At 33.8% G+C, this 20,686-nt stretch overlaps 3 protein-coding genes across 6 annotated transcripts; all 3 read left to right on the plus strand.

Annotated features, from left to right (window-relative positions):
- The first annotated feature begins 1,196 nt into the window (after positions 1-1,196).
- LOC124929095 (BTB/POZ domain-containing protein At2g30600) lies at positions 1,197-6,326 on the plus strand. The gene is made up of 13 exons (XM_047469363.1): positions 1,197-1,310; positions 1,669-2,487; positions 2,577-2,906; positions 2,978-3,208; positions 3,732-3,893; positions 4,484-4,696; positions 4,801-4,848; positions 4,929-4,987; positions 5,319-5,445; positions 5,521-5,595; positions 5,653-5,733; positions 5,821-5,889; positions 5,980-6,326. Exons 2-13 carry the CDS (start codon positions 1,693-1,695, stop codon positions 6,190-6,192), a joined length of 2,403 nt encoding a protein of 800 aa, XP_047325319.1. The 5' UTR covers positions 1,197-1,310; positions 1,669-1,692; the 3' UTR covers positions 6,193-6,326.
- Positions 6,327-8,550: 2,224 nt separating this feature from the next.
- On the plus strand, positions 8,551-18,000 carry LOC124929029 (1,4-alpha-glucan-branching enzyme-like). 2 transcript variants are annotated; one of them, XM_047469285.1, is made up of 15 exons: positions 8,551-8,901; positions 9,484-9,588; positions 10,533-10,737; positions 12,234-12,303; positions 12,592-12,861; positions 13,803-14,709; positions 14,894-15,010; positions 15,108-15,170; positions 15,650-15,757; positions 16,085-16,186; positions 16,591-16,658; positions 16,755-16,836; positions 17,395-17,511; positions 17,608-17,682; positions 17,767-18,000. In XM_047469285.1, exons 1-15 carry the CDS (start codon positions 8,836-8,838, stop codon positions 17,785-17,787), a joined length of 2,376 nt encoding a protein of 791 aa, XP_047325241.1. In that variant the 5' UTR covers positions 8,551-8,835; the 3' UTR covers positions 17,788-18,000. The 2 variants fall into 2 exon arrangements, with proteins under 2 accessions (XP_047325241.1, XP_047325240.1); XM_047469284.1 differs by having other exon boundaries at positions 17,771-18,000.
- Positions 18,001-18,536: 536 nt separating this feature from the next.
- LOC124930859 (dolichol-phosphate mannosyltransferase subunit 1) lies at positions 18,537-20,314 on the plus strand. Of its 3 annotated transcripts, none has more exons than XM_047471227.1 (9): positions 18,537-18,555; positions 18,687-18,957; positions 19,047-19,146; positions 19,225-19,258; positions 19,335-19,411; positions 19,489-19,514; positions 19,604-19,768; positions 19,837-19,951; positions 20,036-20,314. In XM_047471227.1, the coding sequence occupies exons 2-9, from the start codon at positions 18,863-18,865 to the stop codon at positions 20,138-20,140; spliced, it is 717 nt and encodes a 238-aa protein (XP_047327183.1). In that variant the 5' UTR covers positions 18,537-18,555; positions 18,687-18,862; the 3' UTR covers positions 20,141-20,314. The 3 variants fall into 3 exon arrangements, with proteins under 3 accessions (XP_047327183.1, XP_047327182.1, XP_047327181.1); XM_047471226.1 differs by having other exon boundaries at positions 18,538-18,555; positions 18,682-18,957; XM_047471225.1 differs by lacking the exon at positions 18,537-18,555 and having other exon boundaries at positions 18,603-18,957.
- Positions 20,315-20,686: the final 372 nt, after the last annotated feature.

Genomic DNA, 20,686 nt, shown 5'->3' on the forward strand with positions numbered 1-20,686 from the left:
TATTTGAATTACTTATTTTAAGTTTATCAAAATTTTATATTTTAAATTAATTCGGAAACCGAAACAAATTCAAATAAAATAAATTTCGATTTGAATTCGAATAAAATATAATTCAAACTAAATTTGATTTTTTTTAATCCCAAATTAATTTTTAATTACCAAATATTAGAGATTTATCTATTAAACCATAAAAAAAAACAGTAAAAATCATTAACATTGTGTGTAGATTCGGATTAAGAATATATTAAGGTTAGATGACTACTACAGAAAGAGGGAAGAATAAAAATTAATTTAGATTATGAAATTTTGAAATTATTTATCTCACAAAAACTTGACAAAACATTAAAACCGATGAGTCTTGAATTATATTTATTTGATTATATATATATATATATATTAGAATTATATACCTGTTATAATTAGATATTTTATAAAGTTAAAAGTATTTGTTTTTGAGAGTTACGCTTGCATTTAAATTATGTATCTATTAAATTTCAAAGATATGTTATATAAACGTGTCATAATTTTATATTTTTATGTTGTTATTTCTTATATGATCTCCTCAATAATATTGAATTTCAAAGATATAATTTTTTCATTTTAGGTGTTAGTGTTATTTTAAGTAATGATATTTTTTGTTTTGTGTTATGAGAAATGATTGGGGAGGGAATTTGAGGTAAGAAATGAGGGAGAAAATGATGTGGCAATTTGATTAGCCAATAAAATAACAAAATTTTTCTCTTCTCACTTTTTAGCATTTTTCCAACCAGTGATGTAGTGACACTCATTCCCTCCTCAAATTTCCTCCCTTATCACTCCTCTTGTTTTATGTATGTATTTTGTAAGTTATAAAATATTCAATTAAAATTTAAAAGCATTATTTTTAAATAACAATTTAGAGAATAATCAATTTTGAGTCAACCTCCTTAAACTTTGATAATTGGAATAATATCGAAACAAAAGAAATAATAATAATAATAGTGATGAATAATTACAAATTCATATCAAATATAGTTTAAAACTAAAATTAGTGTTTTCTTAATTTAATTTTTTTTAAATAAAATAAAAATAGCCCCACCACCTCAAATCTACTATTTGCTGGGTCCAAAATATACGATCTCCAATCGTAAGGGTGACTAAGCACTCTCATCTAGTTTGCTTTTTCCCATTTCATCAATCATTATCACCATCTTTTCTCTCTCCTCTACGAATTCTTGCACCGCAGAAATTGGTTCGATCCTATGCCCACCGTAGATTGTTCACAAAGAAGAAGAAGAAGAAACGTGAATTTAATTTCTGTCTTCAGTTAGGTAGGTCCCCACGTGTTATTTGTATTCTATGCGATTTCTCTTTTTAGAGTCGGATAAGATTAAATTTTGTGAAGAGGGGAGATGACCCAACTTGGCGGAGCTTGGGACTTTGCACAATCGGTGAAGATTTGTAGCGATTTCTAGGTTTTCCCGGATGAAGACATCTGGGATATAAATATATATATAGAACTTCTAATTAAAGACCCTTAATTTTGTTTCAGATGCACAATTTGAAGCGGCTAAATAAACAGCCTAAATTATCCGGACTGTATATCGTTTTCTTGATTATGATATTTGATTAAGTTTGTCTTCACCTGTAGATTTGCTTTCCTTTGCTATAAATGGTTGGGTTTTGCAGGCAAGGTCTGTCAACTAACAAGCTATGGCATCAGAGAATCAAATCAACAAGTTCCTTACTGTTGCTCCTTTTGAATGCGCCTGGCCAAATGATTTGAGGTTTAAGGAACCTGGAAGAGGATGTGTGGCTTTTGAAGCTTTTGCCCATAATGATGTAACACTAGTTTTCAGAGAACACGTAGGCAGTCAATATTACCATTACAAGACGGATAACAGTCCTCACTACACTGTCATAATCGGTAGTCATAGAAATCGTCGACTTAAGATCGAAGTAGATGGAAAGACTGTTGTTGATGTTGCAGGTGCCAATCTATGTTGCTCTCCCTCATTTCAGAGTTATTGGATAAGTATCTATGATGGCTTAATTAGCATTGGGAAAGGAAGGTACCCTTTTCAGAATCTTTTCCTTCAGTGGCTTGATTCTAAACCAAACTGTAGTGTTCAGTATGTTGGTCTTAGCAGCTGGGACAAACATGTAGGTTATAGGAACGTAAATATACTGTCCATATCACAAAATCCAATTTCTTTGTTTGGCGGCGAGTATGGAAATGTTGTGGAGGATGACGGGGGAGATGTGGATGAAGATGATGGGCATTTTGGGAACTGGGGACTTAAGAATTTCCTTGAAAATTGGGAACTCTCGGATGTAATCTTCCTTGTAGGTAGCGATGAGAGGACTGTACCGGCTCATAAGGCAATATTGGCGTGTGCTGGAAATTTTGGCTCTTGCTTCTCAGGTCAAACTGTAATCCAGCTCCCAGATGTTAGCTATTCGGTTCTTCATGCATTCTTACAGTATATCTACATTGGTCATGCCAAAGTAATTCTTTCCTTCCCTGATTTCGTACATGTTTCAATATTAGTTCTAATGGGTAGTGAAGATTATGTTTTTTTTTGTATGGCGTGTAGGTTCCAGAGTCAGAAGTCATCGACTTAAGAGCTATGAGCTTAAAATATGAAGTGTTGTCATTGGTGAAACAATGCGAAGAGATTATGGAGCGGTTTATACTGAATAAGAGTCTATTCGAATCTGGTAAAAATGTGGAGATATCACATCCAAGTTCAAGGCCTCGTTGTGGCTCGTTCTTTCCTGCTGGACTTCCCTTAAATATGCATATGCTTCAACAATTCTTTATAACTGGAGAATACAGTGATGTGGACATCTACGTAGATGGTCATGGGCTCATTGGTCGTTTACACAAAATTATCCTCGCCTTAGGGAGTATTCCTTTTTCTAAAGTAAGCCAAATATAAAATCAAAGCTTTGCCAATTTGTATATATATTTTTAACAATTTGATGTTCTTGCCAGATGTTGACAAATGGAATGAGTGAGAGCATTTCTTCAAAGGTTGTTTTAAGGGATGTGCCAATTGAATCGTTTAAGATTATGCTTGAATTCATGTATTGTGGGGAAATCAACCAGGAAGAGTCCATAAATGTAGGCACCTTGGTTCTAGAGCTTCTTTTGTTAGCAGATCAGTTTGGAGTTACCTCCCTTCATCAGGATTGCTGCAAAACACTTTTAGAAGGTCTCTCTGAGGTAATATGACACAATTATTCCTCCCAAAAATACTAAAAATTCGTGGTCATGTCAATTCTTCATTTTGCTTAAAGATATTCATATGACTGGAGATAAAACAATGGAGAAGTATGCAGTTTCAGGCTTTAAGAAACAAAAATGAGAAGAAGGCAGCTTTATGATGATAAAAAATATATATTTTAAAAAAAAGTAAACTTTTATCAAAAAAAGCGCAAAATACACAATAAATAAGAAAAGAACGTAAGAATTTTAAATGCCAATAAGATCGAAAAATTCTCATCCTGTACAAGCCCCCTTTTTCGAAGCGAACGCGTGTGACATGAATCCTTTGAGACAATCGTACCCATAACTTTTCCCTTCGAAAACTCTTCTATTTCTTAAAATATTGATACTTCTCATCTATATATTTATATGCAGGGATGGAGTCTTTTGGGAGAAGGTCATACCACAAGTTTTTTCTATTTTGACAATTAATGGAAAGAGGAAGCAGACATCTATAGCTAATTGATGAACTTTATTGCAGGACACAACATGCTCAATTCTTCGAGTCATTTCATCTGTTCCATCGTGTAAACTTATTGAAGAAAAATGCGAGCAGACTTTCGCAATGCACTTCGATTATTGCACGACAACAAGCATTGATTTCGTGTTGTTAGACGAAGTGACTTTTAGCAATGTTCTTAAGGTGCGGAATCAATTTCTATGTTGTTTATAGATGTCAATAAGGGCCTTTTAAAAAAAAGTTGGAACCATCAATATCTTTGCATTTCAATATAGATGTTCAAGAATCTCTATTTTGGAGTTCCCTCATGAATGGACATGTATGATTTGTGTAGAAGGGAAATTCAAGAGGTAACTGAATCAGATGAGTACACATTAAACCATTGAATATATTTTATTTGTATGCATTCATGTCATTTTGTTTGCATCATTGACACCAGAATTTTGGATAGTCTAAATTGAGAGTTAGTATCCGACAGTTTGACATTAATCTAGGCTTTGCTTGATCTTGGGTTATTTGAATAATCAGTGGTTATTTTCAAATAACATTGTTTGATGTAGATTATAGAAAATCAGGTTATTTGGGTAAAATAAGATATTTTGGTTGATGATTTGAATGATGTGATTGATTAATTGCCCCGAGAGTTGATCAACGATGTTAAGGAATAGTGGGTTATTTGGAAATTAATCTCACATAACTCACATCAATCAAGGCCTAGTAGACTTCTTCCCAGTAATGTTGTGGATGTCTTATGACGGAAGTGGCTTTTGCAGCATCCAGATCTGACAGTGACTTCTGAGGAAAGGATTCTTAACGCCATCCTACTTTGGTGCTCACAAGCTACAGAAGAATACAACTGGGAGGTGGTTGATGAGAAGATCTTTGATTTGACCCTTTACGAACTTTTTGGAGAAAGATCTTGTTTTATTGACAACTTTCTACCACTAGTACGTTTCCCCTTGCTTGCCGATACTTTACTCAAGAAGGTATTGTAATAAGTTTCAACTTTAAGATTGTGAAGTTGAATGGTTCTCAAATTGGAACTTATTTTATTATGTTTTATTACTTGTATTCCCTTTTGGTATTGCAGTTAGAAAGGAGTAATCTTAGTAGAAAGATTTCAACCTTGCATTCTCTGGTGAGCCACCAGACCCATATCTCATTTTTATGAGGACAAAGATCGTGCACATGTATGACCCTTAATCTTCAATTTGGTAGGTGGAAGAGGCGATCAAATTCTCGGAATCTGGATTAGTTAGCCAAATGGATGATCAAAAGTAAGCATTAGGATTTAGACCAGATGTGATATTCAAAAGTATTATTCCTTCTAATGTGGCAATATTTCATATCTAGTATCATGTTCTACAATGACATTTTGAACTACATTGAAGCCTTGCTTGATGTGCTTTATTTGAAATTATTTCTAAATAACCCAATGTCATATCATCAATTAAAATACCAAAATACCCTCAATTTTTTAAATTTATTTTAATTATATTTTTATACCATTAATGTCTTTTTACTCAAATAGCTCCAAATATCCTGGTTTCTTATAACATACATCAATCAGGGCTGTAGTATGTTAACGGGTTTTTGATTGTTGCGAAGGTACCAACACAGACGATCTAGCTTCAAGGATCGCCAGTTCATATGTGATGGAGACAGCAATGGAGTTCTTTATTTTGCTGGAACATCTTACGGTGAACACCAGTGGATGAATCCCGTGTTGTCCAAGGTTAATCCCACTTTACAGTTTTTCAATATCAGTTTTGTAGACTTGACCCTCAAATGATTTTTGGCCCACTTTCAGAGGATTAATATTTCTGCAAGTAGCCCGGTCTCAAGATTCACAGACCCTAAGGTTTTAGCCGCAAGAACTTACCAGGTATAAATCTTACCAATCTTCTCTTTGAGAGCCCTTGAGAATTTTAATGTTCATCAGGGAACATCCTTTGCTGGTCCGAGGATTGAGGATGGGAAAAACAGCACATGGTGGATGGTCGACGTTGGACAAGATCATCAGGTGTGTGAACACTTGAGCTTGCTTTGTGGTTTGGTTTGGTTTGATTTGATTTGATTTGATTTTGTACATATATGATGGCTGCTGCAGCTTATGTGCAACTATTACACATTAAGGCAGGATGGATCAAGAGCTTACATAAGATCTTGGAAGTTTCAGGTAGATAGATACACTATTACTTTGACTTGTATAGTAGCCAATGCCATCCACGAGGTAATAATAACTGTTGATGATATGTAACAAAACTAGGGTTCCATGGATGGAAAGACATGGACAAACGTGAGAGTACATGAGAATGACCAGACAATGTGTAAGCCTGGTCAGTATGCGTCATGGGCTATAACTGGACCGAGTGCTCTCCTTCCCTTCAGATTCTTCAAAGTCATCTTGACAGCTCCATCAACAGACGAGACTTGGAACTTCTGCATTTGCTTTTTGGAGCTCTATGGCTACTTTCACTAAGTCCATACCCAAAATATGACTATTTGGTTTAACCAAAAAGGGTCTACAATGTACAATTGCAATTTCTTGTGTCAATGTGTTTGTAATAATCCAGTTTATTTGAAAACGGTTTTACACGAACATTTCAACTTAAATCGCAGTTGCTTGTTCATTCTAAAACAGATATGATGTCGATTGATTATGGACAGGTCGACTATAATAAGAAGCTTACAATTTATCCAGGAGCTATATGATTTACAAAATCAACAGCCTGGTTAGAGCGCCCAAGAGAACGGAGGGAGATGGACACGTAAGACGCCTTTTCGATCACAAACCCCTTTTCCTTCTCCAGCCTAAACCACCTTCCCTATTTGAAAACACTCTTCTCTCCTATCATAATTTTGCGTCGAATGTGAGAAAGTGGTGGGTGGATCACTTACTGGTTGTAGAAAGACCATCGTTTATCATTTCTTTTAAACTTAAAAATCTCAATTTTTTTTATTAAAAGATGAAGGCAAGTTCAGTTGCAAGAATATTCGATGAAAATGAGAAATAAGTTGGCTCTTTGGAAGAACAAACTTCTTTCTAAAGACGATATGTTAGTCCTCATTAAGAACTTTCTTGCTACAATACCAACATTCATTATGTCACTCTTCCCTGTTCTTGCATTGGTGACCAACAAAATGGACACAATCATTAGGAATTTTCTTTAAGGCAGTTCCAACTCATTTAAAACCACTTACTATTTGAGATGAAACACAAACGAAGTTTGACGTTGTTAACGACGGACGTGAAATCAATGACTTTTCTCTTTTCAACACTTCGCTCCTCTGTAAATGGTGGTGGAGATTTCTCAATGAAAATACAAATCTCTAGAAGAAAATAATCATCGCCAAGTACTGACTTTGAGATAACAAATGAATGTCTCTCTCTGGGAGAAAGTTTAAGGGTGAAGCTTATGAGGCCGTATCTCTAAAATATGAGAGAAGCTCCAACCCTTTCTCATTTTTACGGTTGGTAATGATAATAAAATTGATTTATGGAATGATTCGTGGCACCCCAACGGAAAATTGTCATTCTTATCAGGATCTTTTTGAGATTTCTAGTAAAAACGAGGCTAAAGTGACAAACTGTTTTTGTCTGACATCTAATTAAATTGTTTGGAGAATTCTTTAAAATAAACGACTTTCCATCGAAGAGGAGGGAAGACGAGATCTCCTCATAGATGATCTTACCAATGTTTCGATTGACATAGAGACTAACGACAAATTTTCTTTGTCCGACTTTTTCGATTTTAAAACTAGCTATATTTATCATGCGTCTCTCCAAAAAAACTCTATTCCGGTTTCCTTGAAAAAATGTGTGGAAATCAAAATTTCCATTTAAAATCTCGTTTTTTAGTTAGGAAACTATTAATAGAGGAGTCTTAACATTTAACAAACTGATAAAGAAATGATTTCATCTCACTAGCATATGCAATATTTGTTTGAAAAGTGAGGAATTTATTGATAATATTCTTCTTCATTGTGACCTTACCAAAAACATGTGGACTCTTCTGCAATACTTTCTTCAATTTCAATGGGATACACCAACAAAAATTGTCGACTTCTAAGTCAAATGAATTGAATGAAGTTCTATCAACAAAATCGCAGACGACTATAAACCAATTCCCCTCATCACGTGATGGACAATCTGAAAAAAAATAAATATATAAGAGTTTTCGAAGGAAAAAATTTATGAATACGAGCATCTCATATTTATGTTACACGCATTCGCCTCAATTTGAAAAAAAAAAAGTTTATACGATATTTTTTCGATCTTATTTCCTTTTAAAAATTTTACGTTGTTTTCTTATTTATTATTATTTTTATTTTAATCTTTTATAACGTTTGAACGCATATTGTGTTTTTAAAAAAAATATTAAATTCTTTACTTGTAAATTGTAACCGTTTTGATTTTTTTTTAATAATGTATATATTTTTAGCAAAAGAAAAATCATTACACAAAGAATTTCGTGATAGCTAATAAAATAAAAATCAACCAAGATTTTGTTTTTTAGAAAAGAAAAAGAAAGAAAGAAAAGAACTTGTCTGTGGGTTCGAGTGAGTTAATTTGATTGAGAATAGTATCATTCTATTCGGATCAACTTTCATGAAAGAATACGAGAAAAGAAAAAATTAAATATTAAAATAAAATGTCATATATATAAGTTTTAGAATTTAAGATTTAAGGTTATATATATAATTTTTTATTTGTCTCTTTTATCAAAAACAACCTAGTTTTAATCCTTGCTCCATCGAATATTTATGCGGAACCAATTTAAAATAAAAATAATAATTATAAGGTTTCTTCACGTGACTTACGTTACATGCCCTTGAGAGTTGGGAAGTGGGAATCAATGAATGCATCGACGAGAAGAAAAGTGCGAAAATGCTTTTCTCTATTGTCGGATGGAATCAGAAGGTTCAGATTATTCTAATCTGTATTTCTGGTTGTAGCCCCACCCACCCTCTCCAACTATACGTGTCAGCTTCTCTCTTAAAATGCAAGTAACTGTAACCTCCTGATGGATGCAATCAAGAGATGATTTCACAATCCTAAGCTAGAAACCACCTCACTTCTCTGAAAGAGACGGAGAGAGAGAGGAAAACTTTCAGAGAAAAGATGTATGGATATTGTGGCTGTCTTTCAACGCCATTTCTTGCTCCGACCTTAACCTTTCGCTCGAAGGTATTTTGCTTTGTTCGATTCGTACTTGATTATTACTAGAATCAAGAGTGGTTTACCATTTCACTTTCTTTTTTTCTGCTCGGAAGTCGTCACGACACTTCAGTTCAGTTGAATGATATTTAACCAATGTTTACTTGCTGTCTATTCGCTTCTGAAAGTTATCCGTATCAAGCTGCTCTATGTCTTTTGAGTTCTTTTGTCCGATTCAATGTTAATTTGATAGAATGAAAGTAGTAGAGAAGTTTGTCCAAATGAACTAATTTCTCATAAAGAGGATTCTGCAAGGTTTGATTGATAAATCTGTTCTGACTCTACTGTGGATTTAACTTATTGATTGTTCAGATCAACACATTAGATTTTCTGAGACAAAACCAAATTTCTTAGTTGTACTAAGAATACGAAATAAAGATCTTTATTTGATCCTGCCTCAAAAGTCATCTTTTAGATTTTCGGTTGTTATTATTGTAGGGAAACAAGCTGGCCTTCTTGTAGAATGTATTTTGTATTCTCTTGAGCTTATAGAATCTTGTTGAATAAGTTTTTGACTGTGATCCATATACAGTTGCTACTTACATTGTGCAGGTTTTCAGACACAATAACTTCTTTGCCTTAGAAAATCTTGGTAGGTCTCAAGAAGCGCAGAAGCTGCAGAAGTTCTTTCAATCATCAAGAACTTTAAAAAACAAGGTCTGCACTCTTCATTTTCTGAACAGTTCTTTAAATTAAAGTATTGTAGAATCGTTATAGGTCCTGAAAATGACATTTTTATCCAGCTAACTGTATTTCTGAATTGTGAAGCATTTTTTCCATTAACATACGTTACCTAATCTGGAATGGAGGAAATTTATTCCTGCATTATTTTGTATCTTGTCAAAGTTATAGAGCTTATTAATTTGTAACTTTGGCCATAGTTTATATTATTTTTTAATCATATATGATTATAATATTTCAACATCCTGTCAATTCTAAGCTAGGGCATTTTATGATTGGTTAGATTTGAATAGTAACATAAATAGTTTGACTTTGATCTCCTTGTGGATATGTCAAAGAGTTCTCAATTATAGAGTATAACACCGATATATGTTCAACAAAAGAGGATAAACTGTAATAGCAAACCCATTCAGCAAGTATGGCAACAATTGTTGAAGACAGCAAAAAATCATAAATCATATTATAAATCTGTAACACTACATAGAAACCCAAAGAAATCTTATATTATTGAGAATATTATCTTAAAGAATTAAAACTTTTCATCTATTTATAGGATAATGCATGGTAATATTATCCTAACCAATATATAATCACAAATTTCCAATCATATAATAATATTATAACACTAATCTAACCTCATAACTCTAGGAATATATTGTATGTTATATTCCAACAATTATCAAGTTGATGAATTGAATCAAGATAACTGTAGATGAAGAATATCAATTTATTCCATATTCCTGTTCTTTAGCATCAATGAGATTTAAGACATTTCTCAAGTTGGTTTATTACCTTTTTAAAAAGTGGTTCCTTGATGTCTATTTCTTTTAGCAGTCCACTGGACATGTTTGGTGATTGACAATTAACTGGAAAGTTTTACGTGATTGATCATGCATAGTGGGATTACTTGTCCTCTCTAGGTGGACCTATACTCAATAAGGGCTGTTCTAACTGATGACAACTTGACTATGGCTGCTGAAGATGCCACTGCAAGAATTGGCCTGCTATCAGTGGACCCTGGGTTAGAATCATTCAAGGAACATTTTCAGTATAGAGCGAAGACGTATACTGAGAAGAAAAATCTCATTGAGAAGTATGAAGGAAGCCTTGAGAATTTTGCACAAGGTAATTTTTTATTTATTGCAAATATTGAAATGAGAAACTTTTTTTTGGCTAATGCATGCCGTATGGTGGCTGCCACATCCACTTTTCCAAAAGGATATTAGTAAGTTCTGTTCATTCTTATGGAGGATTTGAGTAAGTTTTGACTCTTTATATAGATTGATGGACCTCATTTTGAATCATTCATTGGCTAATGTGGTTGGGAAAATGTATTCCTTAGAATTTTCAACTGGGATAACCAATAACTGAAAACATCAATATAAGCATTATTGGCTGTTAAAAGATTTTCTACATAATGTGAATATTTTGTTGTGTTTCATTTTGTGCCCCCTCCCCCATGGTTTGGCACATATTCTGATGCCTGAATGAAGTTAAGTTAGTTAATCAATGTTCTAAATGGCGGTGAGGCGGTAAGTGACTGCCTACTGCCTTGGGTGCCTAGGCGGTTGAAATATTTTCACTATATAAGTTTAAATATAAATATAATAAAGATATTCCATAATTACCATTTTACCAAAAGTCCAAATTAATATTTATAATCTATCTAACCTAGTAACATTTAACAAAAATAAGACTATAAGCAACTAGAAGGAGAAACAACTAGATAACCAAGCGAAGTGAATGAGAAGCAACTAAAAGGAGAATCAATTAGATAAGAAACGAGAAATGAAGAAGACACATGAAGAAGAGAAATGAAGTGAAAGGTAAAGAGTCATTTTAAATAAATAGTGAATAAGTGAAAGGTAAAGAGTATTTTTATTAAATATATATATATATATATTAATATTATAAATTAATTAATTATAAATAATTAACTGACCGCCTCATGTATAGGCGGGGAGGTGTAGGACCGCCAACCGCCTAGCCGGCCGCCTCAACCGCCATTTAGAACACTTAATGTTCTCATGAAGACCTACTACCCTTTCTAGAAGCCAACAATAACGATCAGAATCTTTATTGACCTTTGGAATTTTCATCATTCTATAGAGTTAAAACTGTAGTCTTTAAACAATACAAGGGAGGTAGAAGCCAAGAGAAATCAAGAGAGGAAATAAAATGTTTTTCATAATTATGTTGCACAGTTAAAACAATATCATGAACCCCCAATATATAATAATTTAATCCCATTCTACTTGAAATCAAATCCTAATCCTACTATAATTCTAATACTAATACATAGATAAACTAGAATTCCAACATAATTACCATGCTAACTAAATTAAATAATAAAAAATTTCTATTAAAATATTTATCTAACTAACAACTATCCTGCTATAATTAAGCTAATATTTCGGCTAATCCCTTCAAAACCCATATGTCTCATATCATATTCTTAGTCATATTTCTAGGAATGAGCTAAAATTATTTCCACTAATCATTAAGGAATTCTTTTGTATCTATTTCCAAAGAGTTTTTATGGTGATGGGAATTGTGTTTGAAAGCTCTTTGAAGATCTGACCTTGATTTCTCCCTTAATGTGGACACTTTTCATGTTTCAGGTTACTTGAAATTTGGATTCAACAGAGAAGAAGGTGGTATTGTCTACCGTGAGTGGGCTCCAGCAGCTGAGTATGTTGATCTAAATTTTCCTTGTCTTTTTCTTGGTTCTTGGTTCTTGGTTGGAGTGGTTGTTTGGTGAAGGTGAAATTGAATCTATGAAATATTGTTTAAGTCTCTACATTGATTTATTATAAAATCAATGGTCTAAAATCACATACTATGCAAACACTTTATGTTTTATTTTTGATATTTTTTAAATATTAAAAAACAAATCACTTCAAAATCCACAATCACCCTCTTAACCAAGCAACTGTCTCGTTGATTTACTAGTGTCTGATTTGATCTTTCCCATGGTAGAGAAGCAGAAGTTATTGGTGACTTCAACGGATGGGATGGACAAAACCACAAGATGGAAAAGAATCAGTTTGGAGTTTGGGAAATCAAAATTCCAGACTATAATGGAAAACCTGCCATTCCACACAATTCTAGAATCAAGTTCAGATTCAAGCACAATAATGGTGTTTGGGTTGATCGTATCCCTGCTTGGATTAGGTATGCAGCTGCAGATCCAACAAAATTTGCAGCACCATATGATGGTATTTACTGGGATCCACCACCCTCAGAGAGGTAGACACTGTTCTCTTTTTTCTTGTTGTTGTGGGTACATATTCAGTAATGAGAACCAAATGAGTAGAGGATGCATATGAGCACTCTGTGTGTGAGAGAGAAAAGAGAGTTTTGTAGGGACAATGTTGGATTTGAATGACTTGAAAGGTGGGTTTTGTGACTATTGGATGTGTTATGATGAGTGATAGAGATGGACTTTGAGGTTTACACCTTAAGCCATTTTATATAACCTTGAGAAGCACCTTATGTTTAGCAGTTGAGCACATCCCAATGGACAATGACCCCTCAAATTTTCATAGAAGTTATTCACTATATTGAGAATCTGATTGAGGTTTTATACTGTTGCTACTTGCAGCTGTCCCATTTCTTAAAGGCTGTTCCAAGACCTCCAATGTTAGGAATTCAATCAAGTACATGCTTATTGATCAGGATGTTTTCTTGCTGGTCAAGCCTTCAGCATGAATCTCTCTTTTTTCACCCCCATTTTCTTGGAGCAGGAACTTTCTAGGTTCTACCTCCTTCCAAGGAAAATTTTCCTAACCTGCAAAAGAGAGAAACATTAGTACACAAGACGTTCCCACCTTCTGGGCTTCATGGTTTTCAATTACCCCTGACTTTAGAAAAGTTTAAATTCTTAATGCATATGGTTTTGGGACAGCCTGCTGAGCCCCAGTCTGTGGTTCACAGGGAGATTATGTTGTCTGTGTATGTTTAATGAAATGATAAGACCACCAGAAGGGCCAATACTTGGAAACTCTATTAAGATTAGGTTTTTACATTTTGTCAGTGTTATTGGTTGTTTGCTTCCACATAGATATCCGTTTCTTCTACTATTAATGCGACATTCTCCGTATGACCGTAGTTAATAAAAATGGGGTGCATTTGGTGGGGCTTTTATTGCTTTAATCTTCTTAACACCAATCGTTTTGGTCTATTTGCAGATACCAGTTTAAGTTTCCTCGTCCTCCAAATCCTGAGGCTCCAAGGATATATGAAGCTCATGTTGGGATGAGCAGTGCAGAACCCCGTATTAATTCATATAGAGAATTTGCAGATGATGTTTTGCCACGTATTCGGGCCAATAATTATAATGTTGTGCAGTTAATGGCTGTTATGGAACATTCCTACTATGGATCATTTGGCTATCATGTCACTAACTTTTTTGCTGTGAGCAGTAGATCTGGGACACCTGAGGACCTCAAATATTTAATTGATAAAGCACACAGCTTAGGATTACGAGTCCTGATGGATGTTGTTCACAGTCATGCAAGTAATAATATCACAGATGGCCTCAATGGTTATGATGTTGGGCAAAGTTCTCAAGATTCTTACTTCCACACAGGAGACCGAGGATACCATACGCTTTGGGATAGTCGATTGTTTAATTATGCTAATTGGGAAGTTATTCGCTTCCTTTTGTCCAACTTGAGGTGGTGGCTAGAAGAATTCAAATTTGATGGTTTCCGGTTTGATGGAGTAACTTCAATGTTGTATCATCACCACGGCATCAACATGGCATTTACAGGAAGCTATAGTGAATACTTCAGTGAGGCAACTGATGTTGATGCTGTGGTTTATATGATGATGGCCAATTGTTTAATACATAACCTTTTACCAGATGCAACTGTAGTTGCTGAAGATGTTTCTGGTATGCCTGGACTTGGTAGACCAGTCTCGGAGGGTGGAATTGGTTTTGACTATCGCCTGGCAATGGCAATTCCTGACAAATGGATTGACTACATAAAGAATAAGAAAGATGAAGAATGGTCTATGCAGGAAATATCAGGGAGTTTGACTAATAGGAGACACAGTGAGAAATGCATAGCTTATGCAGAAAGTCATGACCAGGTCCGTAACACTCCCTTTCTGGAAGTAAACAGATCTTCTATCATTGTCTGAACCATTTGAAGTTGTTACTTCTGCTACAAAGAAAAGGACAAGGGGATTGATTGGATGACTTCCTTCTTTATTGATGTTATCAAAATTGTCTTGTTCTAATAGGTGCAATTTTTGTGTGTATTGCATTATGCAGGCTATAGTTGGTGATAAGACGATCGCCTTTCTTCTGATGGATAAAGAAATGTATTCTGGCATGTCTTGCTTGGTTGATCCTTCTCCAATTGTTGATCGAGGGATTGCTCTTCACAAGGTCTCTTGAATCTATCTGATATTGATTTTAGATTATAAGTTTTTTGGTAGTTTGTATCTTTCTCATTGTACCTTGTGTCTCCAATATTTATTTACAGATGATTCACTTCATAACAATGGCTTTAGGAGGAGAAGGCTACCTTAATTTCATGGGGAATGAGGTAATGTGCTTCCTGTTTTAGCTTGCAGCTACACATCATTCAGGGCCTGAGACTCTGTAAAATAACATTGTATACTTAACCAGACGAATATAATAAATTCCCTTTCAATAAATTGAAGATTGTTGCAGATTAGTCCATTCTTATTGAATTGAGGTTGTGGACTTTGGAAGGACTTATTACAACTTTTACATTTGTGAATGTAAGCAGTAGATGTGATTTTTTTTTTTTTTAAAAAGGTGACATTTTTTAAAATATAAGTAGGTGAAATATTTTTGCTGTAAATTCACTTTGATAGAATGCTGAATTGGACCAAACAGTGCTGAAACTATGGGTGAGGAAATATTTGCTTAATTTGGTGGTCACAATTATATTTTTACATGGACCTCATCATTGTGTACAGAAGTTTGCTAAGTGTAGAAAAGGATTACTACTCCCATTGTTATCCATAACTCCTATCTTATTGTGGATAATGTATACAGTTTGGTCACCCTGAATGGATTGACTTCCCAAGGGAAGGTAACAGTTGGAGCTATGATAAATGCAGACGTCAGTGGAACTTGTTGTATACAGATCACTTGAGATACAAGGTGCATTGTGCAATTCTTTAGCATATTGAATTTATCGCTTTTGTTTTGGTGTACTTTAACTTAGTTCATACAGGATTGGATGGTCTAGCCTCATTTGGAAACACTTTTGTTTTTACTATTTCAAAAAGTTTTCAAATACAAAAACAAAAGTGTTTCCAAATGGGCTTGAAGTTCTTGGTTATATACTTGGACATTGTTTGGTCCACTTTACAAATAAGAATCTTTAAAAATTAGCTTTATGGTCTCTACTGTTTGCATGCTTCAATTTTCTTTCTCCACTTTTGTTGTTGATTTAAAGTTATCATTTGTTCTTCATGGGATTTGCAGTTTATGAATGCTTTTGACAGAGAAATGAACTCTCTTGATGATAAATTTTCATTTCTTGCATCAACAAAGACTATTGTGAGCAGTACAAATGAAGAAGATAAGGTACACATATTTGTAAGCACATACGTTGTTATATCTTGAGGAAATGTATCAACATAATGCTTTTTTTTTGTCAAAAATAAAATAAAATAGTGAAACAATGACTTTAACTAGTCAAAGGTAAATTGGTTCTTGGCAGTTAGCTGATTGCAATGTTTTTTTAGGTGGTATGCATGTTTTGCTGCATTTGCATTATGCCTTTTATCATGAAAATGTAATTCATTGGAAGCAATTTCTGTAGTTTTAGCAGTAGTTCAGTTGACATCTCTTTGGTTTACTAGTTGCCCTTGTGGACTATTTAGGTGGTCTTAATGTTCTGTTCCTTTTAGGTTTCAATTATACGAAGATAGATTATCTATATGGTAATCAACAATATTACTGACGCTGACAACTCTTTCACCTTGTAGGTTATTGTTTTTGAACGCGGAGATCTGGTTTTTGTGTTTAACTTCCATGCAGAGAACACTTATGAAGGGTATATACATAATTGGAATGCACTTGCTTGTGAATGCAGTTGTGGTTTCTTACAATGAAAAATTCTTGTATTAACTTCTGATTTTTCTCTACACAGATATAAAGTTGGCTGTGACTTACCTGGGAAATATAAAGTTGCACTGGCCAGTGATGCCTTCCAGTTTGGTGGACATGGAAGAGTGAGGATGCAATTTTATCACTCAATCTAAATTATTAAATGCTTATTTGAATTAAATTTATTTATAACCGTTATTTAAAATCACTTAATTTTTTAGATTCAGCATAATCAAGCTAAAAAATTTGGCTTAATTCGGTAAGCTGTGTCCAAGAGCATCCAAAAGACAATTTTAACCCCTTGACATTAATATAATCATGTCCTTATAAGGTTAAAATAGTGTTTTAAGTACTTTTCTGACTTCCGACATTAGTTTACATTTGATCAAATCAACTTAAACATCTTGATGTATTCAACATTCTTTACGAGTCATTTAAGTCAATTTTTGGTTTGATCAAACATACCCGAAGAGTCTCCAGCTGTCCCCACCCCCTATTCCTCCTCCCCTCTTAGCTCTATGTAGATCCCCAATATGCTAATTTATGTGTTTGGATGATTTCATCCACTGCATAAGCCTTGAGGGCTAGTTTTCTAACAGAATGGAGTTTGGAATGCCTGAAATTTGATTTTCCAATGGCTAATGTTTTGAAACTAATGAAGTATTTATTTTTTTACTTGGTAGGTGGACAATGATGTTGAACATTTCACATCTCCCGAAGGAATACCTGGAGTGCCCGAGACAAATTTCAACAATCGCCCCAACTCTTTTAAAGTACTATCACCCTCACGCACATGTGTGGTATGCCCCAAATATCATCATTTGCTTTGTAGTAGTAGTAGTAGTAGTAATAGTTTGTGACACTTGGCTGTCCCCCTTTTCTTCCCTGTTTTAAAGGCTTATTACAAAGTTGAAGAGGATATAGAAGACGAAAGAAAGGAAGATGATGATGATGAAGAAGAAGAAGAGAGCGTAAGTAACAATTGACACTGTTTGTCTGAATATTATTATCTGTTAATGGTGCATGTAATTTGTATTGATGGAAGTTTTAAACAGACAGATCTTAGCTCAGGATGAAGATGTTGATGGTGGTTTTGCTGCTATTGGAGCTCTTCATGTAATGGAAGATATGATAGATTTCGACTCCCCAGATGATGACTAAGTGAATAATAATAATAATAATAATAATTGTGTATATCTGCTCTCTACATTGGACTTAATTAAGCTATTACGTGAGCTGACTAGCCATTGATGAGAAGTAATTGCAAGTTTTGTTGTGCTTGTTTCATATTTTTTTACCTTTAAGCTTAAAGATTTGTTAGCATCATTCAAATATATACTATTTACAGTTATATATAGTTTTATTAATTATTAAATTTAGTATAAAATATGAGAAACACTGTTAAGTTTTCTTATAATTTAATATTATAAAAGAGAGATATAAGTAGAAAAAGTGGGAGAAGAAACAAAACAACAAAATTTATTGGAAAATAATGGATGGATCATGAACCATTTAGCTTTATCCTAACATCATATAAATCAACTCAAAAATTATTTTGTTATTGCTGCTCAAATAATATATAAATTGAATTGTTTTTATTTTAAAGGACAATATATTAATTCTAAAACTATTTATATACATATACTGTATATTGAAAATTATTTTAAAACATAAAAATTCTATAATATATAAAATATAAACATAAAAAATAAAATAGTTAGTTTTCTCTCTCCCTTAATTTTCCTTTCAAAATAAATAAATATACATATATTGTTCATTTTTTTTTTTTTCAATTCCTTAGTTTGTCTGCTTCGTCTTTGATGGCTCTCCGATAACTTGCGCAGGTTTGTTTTTCCCTTTTCTTTGCATCGCGAATCCAGTCGCCCTTCTCTGTCGCTAGAGCTTCAGCTCGATTTCGATTTCGATTTCGATTGAATCAATCGGATTTAATTATTATTTTCATTTATTAGTTTAGTCTCTTGGAGCTAAGTCCCAGATCAGGCCAACGATTGTTGAAGGATCTCAGAGAGTGAAAGAGACAGAGAGGTGTGATCGCAGCTAGATAACAAATCACTCTCACTGATCCGTCAATCTCTCTTCATTTACATCTCAATCAATTTGGATTTCAGAAGGTATTTTCTAGAAACTGTAATGGAAGGAAGGAAAAAGTACAGCATCATTGTTCCAACTTACAACGAGCGCCTCAACATTGCTATCCTTGTCTATCTCATCTTCAAACACCTCCCGTAAGGATCCCCCATCTATGCTCTAACTTGTGGCTAATCCATGGCTGATCATTTGGTTTATTGTTTTGTTATCTTTATTCCTTGTACAGAGATGTGGATTTTGAAATAATAGTAGTAGATGATGGAAGTCCAGATGGAACTCAAGATGTTGTCAAAAAGTTGCAGGAAATTTATGGAGAAGAACTCATTGTAAGAACCTTAAACAAGTTTTGGTTAATTTTATGTTTGACGATCATCCTTACTGTTTTTACCTTCCCATCATTGCAGTTGTTGAGACCTAGACCGAAGAAGCTTGGGCTAGGTATTATGCGTTTCAAACTTGAATTTTGTATGTTCAAACAAATGGATGCATGGTTGATAGAGACTTAAATTTGCAGGAACTGCTTATATTCATGGTCTAAAGTATGCATCAGGAGAGTTTATTGTCATTATGGATGCAGACTTGTCACATCATGTATGTTTTTTGTATTAAGTGTCTTTCGTTTGTTAATATTAAAACTCACTGGTTTCTTGGTTTTTCTTGTTAAACAGCCAAAATACCTACCAAAATTCATCAAGTAAGAAATCATTCCATTCTGTTTCTGATTTTTTAGTGAATTTTTAGGGTTTTGCTTCAATCTATGTCCTCTCCTCCTCCTCTTCACAGGAAACAGATTGAGACTGGTGCAAGTATCGTTACTGGAACCCGTTATGTAACAGGTGGTGGGGTACACGGTTGGAATCTTATGCGTAAATTGACAAGTAGGGGAGCCAATGTTCTTGCACATACACTTCTTTGGCCTGGTGTATCTGACTTAACAGGATCTTTCAGGTAATAATCAATTGATGTTTTTCATCAACAAAAGTTGTAAAGTTAATGTTGTGAAATCATCTGGGTAGGCTTTATCGGAAATCAGCGCTTGAAGACATAATAAGCCGTTGTGTGAGTAAGGGATATGTTTTCCAGATGGAGATGATAGTTAGGGCAAGAAGAAGAGAATACCACATAGAAGAGGTATAAAAAAATTATTAGACGACGATTACAGGTTTTTTACTTATGATTTAACTTGGGTTCTTTTTTGTATATGTATATGGACAGGTTCCAATTAGTTTTGTTGATAGAGTATATGGAAGTTCAAAGCTTGGAGGTTCAGAAATAGTGGAGTATCTCAAAGGTCTTGTGTATCTGCTGTTTACAACTTGATGAAATGTGAGAAGAGTATGATTCTTCCCATCTTCACCACCTTATAACTTGTCACATTCTGGTTTGTTTTTTTTTTATAAAGATAGAAATGATATATAGACTACTTACTGCAAATTGATTCCGTTTTTTTTGGGAAGTTTTGGTTGAATTGAAAGATGATTATTGTCTTATTTTCATGATGGTTTTAAAGAAAGTATTAGCAGTAACACAGACAAATATGTTTTTTTAGGTAAATTTATTTTATCAAACAGTGGCATAGACAGGACAACTGATATTTCTATAGAGAGTGAAGAAACATTTACATGTACAATGATTTAAAACTGTTATTTTGTCATCAATCATGGTGCCATCTACATGTCCAGTGCTTTTCTTTTGTTTGGTATTAGATTTCTGAAATCAGTGAAATGCCATTCAATCATTTCTTCTTCTTTTTTAATGAAATGATAGATCTTTTTCAGAATAAAAAGGAAATATTGTGTTACAATGTTGTAATGTTGTGTTAAAGCGGAGCATAGTTGTGGACATGGGTGTTATGTTAGTTCTCCT

This window comes from Impatiens glandulifera, chromosome 3 (assembly GCF_907164915.1).
Source record: "Impatiens glandulifera chromosome 3, dImpGla2.1, whole genome shotgun sequence".
Taxonomy (NCBI): Eukaryota; Viridiplantae; Streptophyta; class Magnoliopsida; order Ericales; family Balsaminaceae; genus Impatiens; species Impatiens glandulifera.